Genomic DNA, 15,453 nt, shown 5'->3' with positions numbered 1-15,453 from the left:
GGAAACCAAGGTGATATGTAATCACATTGAATGGATCGGGCCTCTCACGTCCTTTTCATTGCACCCACACCCTCCAACATAATGAAATGGACGACCTGCTTTGTCTCTATTTACCATAAATCCTGAACGTCTAGCCGCGCTTTATTTACGGTCTTGGAGCGAGCCCGCTTTCCAGCTCTCCGTTCCGTGCCGCAAAGTCACCGAGCCTAAACACCGGCTAGCGGCTCGTAATGTGGGCGGTGGAGACGTGCGAGATCTGATAAGGGCTTCCAGGAAAGAACCACCGGCTCCGTTACGGTGGATGAGACACCGGGACACGCCAACAGGAAACCATGTGAGACAAGAGGGTAAAACAACACAATAGAATTCACCGGGGCGACGAGATGGTTGCCGTGGCAATCGGCGCAAACGCCTTTGAAACACCTGCTTGTCCAACGCTGGCCAAGCGATGTTACTCAAAACGTTGGCCAGTCATCGTGACAAAGTAAACAGCAAAGCAGATTTACGCTCGCCTATGACTTGTTTTCCGGTGCGGGGCTGAACACTAAACATGCAACCATCTCGCCACCAACCAACAACCACCAACAGCCAGCCCCCCCCCCCCCCCCCCCCCCACACACACACACACAACGCGTCACAGCGAGAGCTGAACCACCTCTCTCCAGTGCTGACCGAGCCTGCATGCACCCCAGCGTGTCCGTGTAACTCAAAGCCCTTAGCAACCCAACTGTTGCGTAACCCAATGCAGAGCTGTGACTCAGGAGAAAGAGAGAGGAGAGAGAGAGAGAGAGAGAGAGAGAGAGGAGAAAGAGAGTGTGAGAGAGAGAGAGGAGAGAAATAGAGAAAGAGAGGAGAAGAGAGAGGAGAAAGAGAGTGTGAGAGAGTGTGAGAGAGAGAGAGGAGGAGAAGAGACGGGAATGCCCTTAGCTTAGCAGAATTGGGTCACCCTTTAGTTGGAAATGACCTGTTGCAAAAGGGAATCGTTTCTCAAGCGAGGGCTAAGGCGTGTCATGTTCTTAAGAAGAGTGGGATTGGACGGGTTTTGGGTGTCGGGGTGTTGAGCTTTTACTCTTCAGAAGTGAAATGATTGGAAACCCGAAAGACCAACTCACCTATTCTTCTCCAACTCGTTATGTGTGGACCTGCGAAGACAGAACACAGAGGGGAATTGTCATACGAGCGGCAAACACATTACATTACCGTCTGCGTTGCGTCTTCTTCAATGGCCTGTCGGTTACAAAAACAATGTTTTTCTGGGGAGCAGTAGATTGTACTAGTACAACAAATATATATAAATAATAAAGAAACAAACCTTACCGTCTTTTACTATTATGTACCTTGCTACTATACTTATACTACTACTCAGCATGCTAATAGGGAGGTGTAGTGGTTACATCATTGCCGTTTTTCGTGTTCCACCCTCTGTCCAACGCAATGTATTTCCCCATTGCCCATTTCTAAATCGCCTCGTTTAAAACAAATAAAGCATTAACATTGGCATGGTGTACCTTTCTGTGCTTATTCATCCACAATCTATAGCTCAACATGAAAATATTCGCAAATTAATCATAAAAAAAAATCGCAAAATTTTATTTCAACCAAAAATGTTTTAACAATAATCATGTTAGTGATAGAAGGGAACTGGAAAGGAAAAAATGGAAAGCTTTTCAATTTCCATGCGGCAGAATTGTTACAATAGCCGATAATCCATTTTCCCAATGATAAATCCCTATACGGGTGGAACAACCAGTGACGTCAGACTACACCTCCCTATATGTCTATACTACTTTGCACTTTGTAACACTCAAGTTCAACACTATTTGACGGAACAACGCCACTGACCCTTAGCTGCCAGAGATGTACCCCTCCTGCTGACTCGTTGTTCATCATTTGTAAGTCACTTTGGATAAAAGCGTCTGCTAAACGACTACATGTAAATAATATACATATATGAACTAGACAACCAGTGTCCTTAATAGTGGCAGACATAATTGTCTTTGTCATATTTTAATAGTTTAATTAATTAAAACTTGAATGAGACAGACTCCAGCATGCCAAGTGCTGCACAGACCTCACACGTACACTCACTCACACACACACACACACACACATACACACACACGTACACTCACTCACAGAACGCCACGTGACACAGCCAGGCCTCCACACTTGCACTACAAAGCTTCTTCCTGAACTATTACACAGGGGCACTCTGTGTGTGTGTGTGTGTGTGTGTGTGTGTGTGTGTGTGTGTGTGTGTGTGTGCGTGTGTGTGTGTGTGGTGTGCGTGTGTATTCATCACACACTGTCGTTGTGGGCGCTTGTACCGTGCGAGTGCTCAAAGTCATGTGTGCGTCTGCGTGTGCACACGCCGTCCGGGGCTCAGTGCTGTGTTAATAATGTAAAGTGAATCAGCTGGTTCCTAAGAGCTTCTTTGTGTGGCGACACGCTGACGGGAGACAGGCCCTCCTCCTGGTGTTTCACTGCACCTCTCGCCCCAGGGGGGAGGAGCAAAGCTCTCCTGGCTCATGTGGACGCCACTTCTCTTTATTGGGGACTATTAATAACATGCCATGTTTTTTTCCTTTCTGTTTTTTTTTCATCCTTCATTGACCACCTGATAATCTGTTGTTGTTGTTGTTGTTGTTGTTGTTGTTGTTGTTGTTGTTGTTGTTTTGTTTATTTATATCGAAGCAGGAAATGTGGTGAAAAGATAAGGAGGAAGAAAGCTAAAGACAAACGTCAGCTCCTCTTCATCATTGGGTCGCGAGAGTAGCTGGCACCGCTTCAGAGAGAGGATGATTTTTTTTCTCTTTTTTTGTGCGTTTAATTATTTATGTCAATAAAAACACCCCGTGTCTCCATTAGAATACATTACGGCCCATGTCGTTGGGTATGCAAGACTGGATGTCAACTCAACTGTGACAGTATGTTTTATTTAACACGACAAGGTCTATGGTCAAGGTTCTGGCTGCTATCACAAAAAGAAAAATCACAAACCTTATGTAAGCTGACCTGAGCCATTTCCTCAACAACTGCTAGGGTGCTATGTGCCAACATTGCAGCTTACATACCAGGGGTGGGAATATTTGGGAATCTCATGATTTAGATTCTTGGGGGTCACGATTTGAGTCACTTTTCCCATTTGACTGTGGTAGACATTTGAATAGGTCTAGTGCGTATATATACATTTATATTATATTTACAGCATCTGTACCTATCCCTTACCTACTCTATATGTGATATAGTGAGTAGTGAAGGTGATATAGTGAGTAGTAAAGGTGATATAGTGAGTAGTGAAGGTGATATAGTGAGTAGTGAAGGTGATATAGTGAGTAGTGAATGTGATATAGTGAGTAGTGAAGGTGATATAGTGAGTAGTGAAGGTGATATAGTGAGTAGTGAAGGTGATAGTGAGTAGTGAAGGTGATAGTGAGTAGTGAAGGTGATAGTGAGCAGTGAAGGTGATATAGTGAGTAGTGAATGTGATATAGTGAGTAGTGAAGGTGATATAGTGAGTAGTGAAGGTGATATAGTGAGTAGTGAAGGTGATATAGTGAGTAGTGAAGGTGATATAGCAAGTAGTGAAGGTGATAGTGAGTAGTGAAGGTGATATAGTGAGTAGTGAATGTGATATAGTGAGTAGTGAAGGTGATATAGTGAATGTGATATAGTGAGTAGTGAATGTGATATAGTGAGTAGTGAAGGTGATATAGTGAATGTGATATAGTGAGTAGTGAATGTGATATAGTGAGTAGTGAAGGTGATGTAGTGAATGTGATATAGTGAGTAGTGAAGGTGATATGGTGAGTAGTGAATGTGATATAGTGAGTAGTGAAGGTGATATAGTGAAGGTGATATAGTGAGTAGTGAAGGTGATCTAGTGAGCAGTGAAGGTGATATAGTGAGTAGTGAAGGTGATATAGTGAGTAGTGAAGGTGATATAGTGAATAGTGAAGGTGATATAGTGAGTAGTGAAGGTGATATAGTGAGTAGTGAAGGTGATATAGTGAGTAGTGAAGGTGATATAGTGAGTATAGTGAAGGTGATATAGTGAATGTGATATAGTGAGTAGTGAAGGTGATATAGTGAGTAGTGAAGGTGATATAGTGAGTAGTGAAGGTGATATAGTGAGTAGTGAAGGTGATATAGTGAGCAGTGAAGGTGATATAGTGAGTAGTGAAGGTGATATAGTGAGTAGTGAAGGTGATATAGTGAGCAGTGAAGGTGATATAGTGAATGTGATATAGTGAGTAGTGAAGGTGATATAGTGAGTAGTGAAGGTGATAGTGAGTAGTGAAGGTGATAGTGAGTAGTGAAGGTGATATAGTGAGTAGTGAAGGTGATATAGTGAGCAGCGAAGGTGATATAGTGAATGTGATAGTGAGTAGTGAAGGTGATATAGTGAGTAGTGAAGGTGATAGTGAGTAGTGAATGTGATATAGTGAGTAGTGAAGGTGATATAGTGAGTAGTGAATGTGATATAGTGAGTAGTGAAGGTGATATAATGAGTAGTGAATGTGATATAATGAATAGTGAATGTGATATAATGAGTAGTGAAGGTGATATAGTTTTGATTGATTGATTGAAAACTTTATTAACAGATTGCAGAATGGGTACAATACAGTACAGCTCAATACACACAATTGTTAAGGGGATGCAGACCAGAGAAAGACTTTCGTCTTGTTTACATCAGGGTCCCCCATTTTCAATTCATCAGGACATATATGACATACATGACATACAGATAGTCAGTACTGCTACATCTATACATGTATGACATACCAGATTTGCAAATACAGTACTGTTAGTGATACAGAAGGAGTCAGGAAAAGGGGGTATATACATTTGACGTAGAAACTGTACATTGGAGGAGGTTGGGTGGGGGGGGTTGGGTACACTGGGATATTGACAACCATACTGGGTAATCTACATTGGAGGTGGTTGGGGGGGGGGGGGGGGCACACCTTCACTAGTGAGTAGTGAAGGTGATATAGCGAGTAGTGAAGGTGATATAGTGAGCAGTGAAGGTGATATAATGAGTAGTGAATGTGATATAATGAGTAGTGAATGTGATATAATGAGTAGTGAAGGTGATATAGTGAGTAGTGAAGGTGATATAGCGAGTAGTGAAGGTGATAGTGAGTAGTGAAGGTGATATAGTGAGTAGTGAATGTGATATAATGAGTAGTGAATGTGATATAGTGAGCAGTGAAGGTGATATAGTGAGTAGTGAAGGTGATATAGTGAATGTGATATAATGAGTAGTGAATGTGATATAGTGAGTAGTGAAGGTGATATAGTGAGTAGTGAAGGTGATATAGTGAGTAGTGAATGTGATATAGTGAGTAGTGAAGGTGATATAGTGAGTAGTGAAGGTGATATATCGAGTAGTGAAGGTGATATAGTGAGTAGTGAAGGTGATATAGTGAAGGTGATATAGTGAGTAGTGAAGGTGATATAGTGAGTAGTGAAGGTGATATAGCGAGTAGTGAATGTGATATAGTGAGTAGTGAAGGTGATATAGTGAGTAGTGAATGTGATATAATAGCAAGTAGTGAAGGTGATATAGTGAGTAGTGAAGGTGATATAGTGAGTAGTGAAGGTGATATAGTGAGTAGTGAATGTGATATAATAGCAAGTAGTGAAGGTGATATAGTGAGTAGTGAAGGTGATATAGTGAGTAGTGAAGGTGATATAGTGAGTAGTGAAGGTGATATAGTGAGTAGTGAATGTGACATAATAGCAAGTAGTGAAGGTGATATAGTGAGTAGTGAAGGTGATATAGTGAGTAGTGAAGGTGATATAGTGAGTAGTGAATGTGATATAATAGCAAGTAGTGAAGGTGATATAGTGAGTAGTGAAGGTGATATAGTGAGTAGTGAAGGTGCCAAATGCCTGAATCGCTCATGTCCTCACATCACATGTTTTTTCCCAACAACTTTCCCTTTGTCTTTTGGCCGAAGCACCGCTGACGATCAGGCACGTGCACACATAGAGCCCAAGGGGTGCTTGAACACCTGCCCTTTTGAGCCTCGTAAAAAAAGTGCCATTAAAAAAAATATATATATATATATTCTTATTTTTTTTACCGTTGCACATATAGACTGCCCTTCCAACTGAAAAATGTCAGGATAGAATCAAAATATTAGGTAAAGAGAGAGAGATGCCCCATATTCCATTGCAGTTTGCACGGCCTCCTCATTGTGCCTGCATAGCGTGGGTGGTGGTGATGATGATGATAGAAACTGCTGTGGCGCATACAGTTGAATGCTGGTATTACACTCACTGAGGGACACGAAGACGTCAAGTCCGATGGGATTTGGGAATCTCAAATACAAATCAGGATTGGAATAAAAAATGCATTTATATTAACACTTTCAGAGCCGGCCGTGTTTTCCTTTTTACCCCCTTGAATGCCCATCAACCACTTCAATGTTAGCGTTAATATCAGCTAATCTATGTTTTAAATTATGGCTATGTGTCTAATCTGCCCGTCGCTTATCAATGACTCATTTTCCAGTCAACATTGTCGAAGCGGATTGTTTTTTTATCGGTTCATTTCCGTTTTATAGCATTTTGAAAAGCCCTTGTTTTCACAAAAAATAAAAAGATTCCGTGATAAACGCCCTGTTCTGGAATATTCTAGAAGGTTGTCATTTTTCGGCCTATTTATGAATCGTTTTCAAATAAACGCTAGATTATCGATAGTATTATGTACGTATGCACGCTGGTGCCGCGAGCTGAAAATCGATTCTCTTAGTTCCTGATCACTCGCACAGCCAAACAGCCATATCACACATAGGGGAAAAGCTTATATCTCCGTGAAAACAGGTCTGATTATCCTAAGACTGGTAAAATAGATTCCTTACCTGAGATCAGATGGTATCCAAAAAGATTATTCCAATTCCTGATCGCCATTCCAAAAATCGATCCTTTTATTGATCCAATGCTACGTACTGTAAAGACATATTACACGCTGTTCTGATGGTCCACAATGACTCCGAACGGCTCGGGGTACATGCGTGAGAAGTAAAATGTGGATTCCAGAGTTTTTTTTTCTCATCCATTTTCATTGAGTCCATTCCAAAAGGGTGCATTACCATCTGGGAGACGATAGGGGGCGCTTTTTTCACATCTGAGCGCCTGGTGGGGCTGGTTTCCCAACGGTAGACTCGGTTGATGAAATATGAATTCAGATTGCTAATAAAAAAAAGTTCACGCTAATTATCGTGCTGGGCATTCAGGGGGCGGGCTGCTAACACGTGTTATGTCGTGGCTGGCATTCAAAGTGTTAAACAATACAGAATATACAGCACTTCTTGGGGTCTGTAGGGTAAGCACTTATTCCCTCCCACCTGAACATGTATGGAGATGTATGGGCCTTTTAAGTCAGTGATAAAAGTGTCTTTCAAGGATAAGTGAGCCCAAAAAGGGCCGACAAAAATCTGGCTTGCGCGCTTCGCATGCTCGGTTATAACACACACAGGTATAGTGCCCTTTTCAGCCTTTGAGCACCTGCCCCTCTAAATTCCTGTGCACGTCCCTGCTGACGATATACCTGGGCTCGCCTGTGTGAACTGTGTATCCAAAACCTTCCTTATCAACAACGCTGTAGGCCGGGGTTCCGATGTTTTTTAAATGAACCTGGCCGTGGACAGAGTTATTTTCTTTGCCCGTTCAGAGTTGGCTGGAGGATTAGAAAAGTGGTGCAGGGTGTTGATTCACCAGAATGTTTTGCTACTGAAGGTTGTTGTTCCACTTCTTTGGTCTCTGGGAGATAGTATATGATGCAAGTCCTCGCGTTTGTAACGTTAGTGGGCTATTCCCAAAATACCTCACCATCGAGCTCCGCCTTCACCCGGGAGATTATCAAAAGTGTGTCCTTCATTGAATGTTTGCCTTCATTGAAGACATGGGCAGGTTTAATTTAATCAAGCTACTTTTCCTCCGTATAGAATTATACATTAGTTCTGCCATCACTGCCAGCCTGCACCCTGTGGTCCCTCAGGTAAATAAGCCTGGGACACTCGCCTATGTAAAGTGAGCAGCAGAACGCTTTGGACTTCCGTTCAGACGCTTTCAAAATAAAAGCAAATACAAGACGTGAATATGAATCGAGTTTAAGGAATTTAGGAATATTTTTTTAATCAGTAGATGATATTTTAAAAAATTGCAATTCTTATGTGAATCTACCCCCTCCCTATTACATACAACCTCATAGCGGCCATGAATGGCTGTGCTCTGCATTGACCAACATACCACACACACACACACACAATTGTATCTTGATTAATCTAACCCGCTTTATCTATATGGCAGTCACCCTCCCCCTCTCTGGTGGAGCCACCATTAGTCTGAATCAGTGGCATCCCGTAGCCCAGCCCCCCTGTCCCAGCCCCCACATCAAGCCCACCACCAGCTCCCGTTCAAGCGGATCAATTTGACTCAGCTTCATTTTTTTTATGGGGTTTTATCGACAGAAACCTGTTCCATGTCTTTCATATCAGCTTTCGAAATGTCCACAACTCGACCACAACACAATGCAGATTTATATGGCTATTTTCATTGAATAGGCACAGAGCCACACGCAAACAGGACACTTCCTCCTTCAGGGACACACGCACACATATGTGCATGCACACACACACACAGATACACACACTGGCTCGATGAGATAAACACAACCCTGCTGTAAACAGTCGGCGTGAGATAAGCCCATAACTTTAAGCCCCAACATGTCACAAAGGAGGGTGGCCTCACCTGGGGCGAAGCCCTCGCCTATATCTGATCACAACTGTTACCATGCAGAACTAGGCAACCCGTTCTTATACATTAATATTAAAAGGCTCTGAGTGAGAGAGAGAGAGAGAGAGAGAGAGAGGGCTTTCGTTTGATGCACGGCCGTCAACGGACAGATTAATGTAAGCAGGAGAGGAGACCACGATGCCGATGGGGTTTAACTTAGAAGATCCTGTAAGGTCTGTTGCTCCTATTCCTCAGTGCATGTTTCTCTCTCTCTCTCCAGTGGCCACAATGTACACAAGAGCCTAGACGGCTGCAGCAACAAATAACATGATTATCCTACAGCGTGCCAATCAAGCTACACAATACATTAAAGCCAAGTCACAATGAAGTCACGTTACCGTATACAATACGGACTAACGGTAATACAATAACAGCATGCGCAAGCCGAGAGCAGAAGACATGCTTTGCTCAAAGGGCATTAGGACCAATGAGCCAAAATAATGCAATATAGGCCTAACATATTTTAAATCTACCCAATTTGATGATAAAAAAAACACCATCAGTCCTACAAAAGGCTCCACGTATTCACCTTGGTTGCCTGCAAACAACACCAGCCATAAATAGCAGCTTTCCCCTCCAGGGTTGGCAACTTGGCAATAAAAAAATATCTCTCACACAACCACAGCGATGGATTTACACGTGACATGAAAACGTTTTCTTTTTACACCAGAGAGGAAAACAACTAAATCATGATGCAAAACTAATGTCGACATTTTTTTTTATTAAAACGTTGGTAATAAGACATGATAAAAGGCAGTGTTCGTCCCGTTTTAAATAAGTAACTTTCACCCGAGTCCCTAACCTCCGCCACTGCAGTCAGTTTGACAGTCAGCTGATGAGAGCCCGCCCCCTCCCCCAAGCCGAGAGGCAGCACAGACCTTTACTACATCTTTATTGAACCGATCTCTTATAAAAAAGTTTGAGAAACAGTATTATCCAAATACACAAAGCAACGTAGCTGGAAACCTTCCGTGGTTACGTAACGTGTCGTTTAAAAAATAACCCGTGTCGCCAGTAGCAACTAGGCTGCTTTTCTTTTTTACAATGGAAGCTCGCTTGTTTACCAAACAGTCCTGCTCAGTGCTGCCTCAAGACGTGACACGTTGAGCTGCAGGAGTGGTGGAACGAGATAACGGGGGACGCTGTTCGCTTACCGGTTGTGGTTATTGTTGAACTTCTTATTTCGGAATTTTCTTTGCCTCTGGTAGTTCGTGTTCTCATCGTTCGACGGAAACGTCGACGCGTATCCGTGTTCACATTCTGTGGAGAGAGACGTGCAGGTCAGGGACTCGGTGCCACATAAACACAAACACACCCAGCGAGGGGCCGTTCTGTTGCACCAGCACTACTCACTACTTTCTGCGACTGTGTCCTCTGTTAAAACAACAACGCCAGGCAGTTACGTGTCCGATGTCAATAACAATATAATTAATAACACACACAGATGTTGGATCACATACCTCGCTCTCTCCTCTCGAGATACTCCGCAGCTTCCAACAACCGCTGGATGTTTATCAACTGCACCGCCGTCATGGTTGTTGCTGCTATGGGGCTCAGCGTTGACTAACTTAGCTATCTTTTCTTTGACTTTTTTAGCTTCTCAGAAGTCAGACACAGCTGGCGAAAATGTAAGGAGACGAAGGACTCGGTCGATATTTCATAGAATGTTGAAAAATTTATAGTAGTCCAGGAACAGCCTTTGACGACAGAGGGAGGGGGGAAAGGCAGCAGTGTTTCAAACTATCAAGCTGCAGCCCGTCCTGGCAGGTTTGATCGTTAAAAAGTCGTAGACCCAGTATAGCAAAGTATTAAAAGATCTAGGAAACACAGTAACAAATTGTAAAAAAAAAAAAATGATATAAACTATATATAAAAATGTCCTATGTGGTCAGAGCCTGCAAAGTCCCTGCTGCTGCTCGTATCCACTCCTCCCCCTGTTTGTTTACCTAGCTCCACAGCTGAGGGGCGGGGCCGAGGGGCTGGGAGGCTGGGCTGACCGTGAAGCTTTCTGGGAAACCGAGTCCTTGCGTTTCCTACGAAATCATAATGACCTGCACGGTACTCACTCACTAAGCATAGTAGCTCAGCGACTATGATGACAAGCCCTAATTGTAATCATGTCAGGTCCAGTAGGTTAAATCGTGAACATGACAAATTGCCAATATGATTATACGTGCAATATATGTTCAATAAACTCACATATACTCGTTGATAGGCTATTGCACATAATACTGCCTATCATTCCTTTTACATTCTCAACAGGATTTTCAAGATTGAGCCAACATACTTTAGAATTCGGCTCATGCTACACTATAATATTGGGGGTATGCTGCCTACCATCACCTTGGAATTAATGTTCTACCATTTTGATGTTATGGACATCAAACAGTGTGTGTGTGTGTGTGTGTGTGTGTGTGTGTGTGTGTGCGTCACAGTGCGTGGGTGCGTTGCACTAAAACACTATACATTTACATGCACAACTGGGCTTTTATGATGAATTGAAAATGGGGCACCCTGATGTAAACAAGACGAAAGTCTTTCTCTGGTCTGACTCTGCATTCCCTTAACAATTGTGTGTATTGAGCCGTACTGTATTGTACCCATTCTGCAATCTGTTAATACAATTTTCAATCAATCAATCAATCAATCGGCCTGTCGTGTCTCTCTCTCTCTCTCTCACATGCATCATCGCCACAGTAATCTCACAAAACCTACAACTCCCATGATGCATCAGTACAGTGGGGGAGTGCTTGCAGGCTGAAGCCAGGCCCAGCAACACATGACGTCACTACGGAGCGGGTGCTCAATTGGTGGTAACGCTTTGACAGGCACCGAAAGCGAACTTGCACTTGGCCAATCACGGAGGCAATACGGGCCATGTGGAGCCCATGTGGAAACACCCAGATATACAGGAAGCAACAAGCTCAGAGATGAAAGAGGCTCAGGGACGCTCTGTGGCGCAAGCTTTATGTTACAATATAATAACTGGTGATATTGCTCAAAGGAAGTTTCACTGTTGCAATGTGTAGCGAGTGGTCTAAATGTTAACTCTTTGCAAAAACAGTAGGGACCGAATGGTAGATACGGAAGCCAGGTAATCTAAAAATAATTCATGGACTATATTATTATTATTATTGTATTATTACTACTATTCATGTTTAATCATTACTTGCATTCACGAATATATATATATATATATATAGTAAATATGATATCCCATTTTCTTTCGAATTAAATATTCAGGCAAGAATATGGGTAGGCTATGTTCTTTTTGCAAGAGGAGTCATGGTTTAGCTTTCATAGCCGATGGAGTAGGCTCGTTTATAAATAACTATTATAAACCTATGAAACGGGTAGGTTATGCCTACATTTTAAACGTGCAATTCAACATTCACCAATCGCTTCAATGGTTTTTCCCAATAAAGATGTTTTTGTTCACCAGAGAGTCTATGGGGACACAATGACATCATCCTAAACTGAGTTGGAGGGCGCTGCAATGTGATCAGATGTATCTCGTATCGGAGTGGCTGCCAACATGCACACCTCACCCACACGTCCTAAAACATCACGGCATGTGTATCTATACTGCGGGGAAATATTATAGATTGTTGGCCCAATTATTGCGTGCAGAACGATCATGCACACTACCATAGAGGGTACGTGAATTTGATGGGACATTATCGTAAGATAATAATAGTAACCCACACTTTGTTTATATCCTTCTGTAATGATAATACTTTACGTGTTTGGGAGTAACGTGGTCTAAGTAGAGAAAAGTGCGCACACATTGGCAAAGCTCATGATAATAGGCAGTGTGGTGCTTAGTTGAATGAACTCAGCCCTTTGTTGTCTGAGTCTGTTGACAATGAAGGGCTTGTTTTCCTAAAATTCACAAACAAACGAAATGACCAGACGCAACACAAATAAACTCACTTCCATCCTTCCTCTCGGCGCTCTCAATAAAACTAGCAGCTTCCAGCAAAACTTGGACATTTTTCAGGAAAGTGTTGATCTGCTCCATGGGGGAGTCTGTGGAGTTGAAGACGTCATTGAAAGGGTAACTAGACAACTCGAAATCTTGCTGATCCATGGACGTTTCCGAGTCAAAAAACACCTCTTCGGTCTTCAGACCTCTTCTTTGCCTCTCACTACTTTTGGCCATTTTCGTCTTACTTTGTGTGGCTTCGGGCGACTTTTCTGAGGAGAATAAACACCAATGCAGCTACCAGAAAACGCTGCTGCTCTTGTCAGGGTTTTGTGAATGCAGAGTGTGGAGCGGCCAGTGTCGGTGCTGTGTGCTGCACCAGGGGATGAGGCACGGCGCCGCGCTCTGAGGCGCGCTGCATGGTCCCTGCGCCCGCCCCGTTGTGGATGTTATTTATTCCCATACTAATGATACGGTCATGGATGTTTCAACCTTGTTTGATTTTTACTTTGCAAGGTATATTACGCTATTATTATTATTATTATTATTATTATTATTATTATTATTATTATTATTATTATTATTATTATTATTATTATTATTATTATTATTATTATTATTATTATTATCATCATCATAATCATTATTATTATTATTATTATGATCATATAATCATTATTAATATAATTTTCATTGTCATTAATTATTATGCAATAAGGATAAGTCACTCAACAATATCCAACTCGATTGTTTTCTCGTCATGCTGACTTTAGAGAATGGACTAGTAGGCCTACTGTCTATCTGTATGTTGTGTATGTCATAATATGTTATGATGAATTGAAAATGGGGGACCCTGATGTAAACAAGACGAAAGTCTTTCTCTGGTCTGCATCCCCTTAACAATTGTGTGTATTGAGCCGTACTATATTGTACCCATTCTGCAATCTGTTAATAAAGTTTTCAATCAATCAATCAAACTAAGTTATGAGGGTCATGACACCTCCTAATCAGCAAAACTCTGAGCCTAAAAAAAAAAAAGCAATAAAAGAGAGGAAGCCGGTCACAGTTTTTAGCAGGCTACATCTCCAGTGTAGCACTTTTACAGGTACAGCCTATAGTACCGGCTTGTTTATGTGCGACAGGAACTGGTACTGTAGCTAAGTGATAAGTCCTTAGCCTTGATCATGTGCCATTCTCGACAGACCTTTGGATGTTTCACTGCGACAGGGTCTGGAGCTGCATGTCGGGGCAGAGGCTGGGCCTCGGCTCTGATACCCCTCTCGGCCGCTTCAAAGGGACGGCGGTGGGCCGTGACCCGTTTGATGTGGAGTTCACAGAGACAGAAACTTTCAAGTCCAACGCACGGGGGAATCTCTGAAGGTCCCTCCTCCCCTCTGCTCCGCCTCTCCGCCCCCTCCGTGAGGGGTGGCAGGAGAGAGGAAGGAAGCCATCAGAGAGTGGTCCCGTTTCAGAGGTTGAAAGGTGCCACCGGTCGGTGTCTTTTGCAAAATGAATGGGATCTGAGAAACAGCCTATCCACATCCTCTTTAGAATATTAGGCCGACTTCCCCTTTTGAGCTTCCCACTGAGCCATTCTTTGTCTATTAGATGACTAAAAGAGGTCTATATCGTACATAGGTAGCTATCTAGGCTCAATTCTGGCTAAATTTGGTTTTGGTAAGTGAACGTTTAGTAGACGTCTGGATAACACCAACCGTTGTTTCAACATCATTTCAACAGCGAGCTATACGTTTTAAATATACCTGTCTGAATGATGTTTAATCACTGGCTAAACTATGATATATAGACGTCTACTAAACATTCACTTTTAAACCAAATTTAACCAGAGCCTATAGACGTCCAATATATGCTATTTAGATGCCCCATCTCAATTTAAAAACATGAGAGGTCTATCTCATCAAAATTAATGTAGACATCTCACGTTTTGAAATTGAGATGATGGTGCATCTTACACATTTACAGTTATTTGTTTGATATTTTAAATGATGTAATAATTAATGAAACTGCTTGGGTTAAAAGTGGTCTATATTTAGCCAGACATATTCTGGGCTACAGACAGCATAGCATCAACATTGGAATCGGGTCTAGTGCTTACTGGGCTAGTGGGTGCAGTTCACTGGTTATGCTGTTAAATGTTCCTATTCTACTACAGCGTGCCATAGATTCAAGGCATGTCAAGTTCCCCCCATTGTACACAGGTTTAAAGGAACAACATTACGGGAGATGCACTCACCGTCTTCTCCAGAATCAGACAAGAAGATAGATACCAATTTCCTCTCTGCTGTGAGTTCAGTAGAAAGCTATCCAGCTGCAAACTAGCCTAGCTTAGCACAATTGAATGGAAGTGGATGGACCAGCTAGCCTAGCTGTTGGCCAAAAACACCTCTCCTGGAGTGTTAAGCTAGGCTAGTGGTCCGTATGCACTTCCATTCATTTGTGCTAAGCTAGGCTAGCTTGCAGCCGGATAGCTTTGTACTGAACGCACAGGGAGGAAACTGGTATCTATCTTCTTGTCTGACTCCGGAGAAGACGGTAAGCGCACATCCCATAATGTTGGCGTGTTCCTTTAATGAAATATCACACAGAAGAAATGAAAACAACTAAATGCAAATCTAGTAAATTTAATATGAATATGATTACATATTCACAGCCACAGTAGGACACAATCCACTGTCTGTACAATTTCAAAAGCACCAACA

At 42.4% G+C, this 15,453-nt stretch overlaps 1 protein-coding gene across 2 annotated transcripts in view; it reads right to left on the bottom strand.

Annotated features, from left to right (window-relative positions):
* The window catches only part of mxi1 (max interactor 1, dimerization protein), a 45,060-nt gene extending 31,998 nt beyond the window's left edge, over positions 1–13,062 (bottom strand). The window contains exons 1-3 of one of the 2 annotated variants that reach the window (XM_084319253.1): positions 12,742–13,062; positions 9,963–10,068; positions 1,113–1,142 (exon numbers count right to left, since the gene is read on the bottom strand). In XM_084319253.1, coding sequence (XP_084175379.1) covers positions 1,113–1,142; positions 9,963–10,068; positions 12,742–12,970 — 365 coding nt within the window. In that variant the 5' untranslated portion in view covers positions 12,971–13,062. Of the gene's footprint in view, positions 1–1,112; positions 1,143–9,962; positions 10,069–10,268; positions 10,730–12,741 lie in introns of those variants that run through there. The other variant, XM_084319254.1, reaches the window with a different exon arrangement.
* Positions 13,063–15,453: the final 2,391 nt, after the last annotated feature.

The sequence above is a fragment of the Notolepis coatsorum genome, assembly GCF_963971535.1.
Source record: "Notolepis coatsorum genome assembly, chromosome: 7".
Taxonomy (NCBI): Eukaryota; Metazoa; Chordata; class Actinopteri; order Aulopiformes; family Paralepididae; genus Notolepis; species Notolepis coatsorum.
The sequence above is the reverse complement of the archived record's forward strand: the minus strand, read 5'-3'. Positions and strand labels throughout refer to the sequence as shown.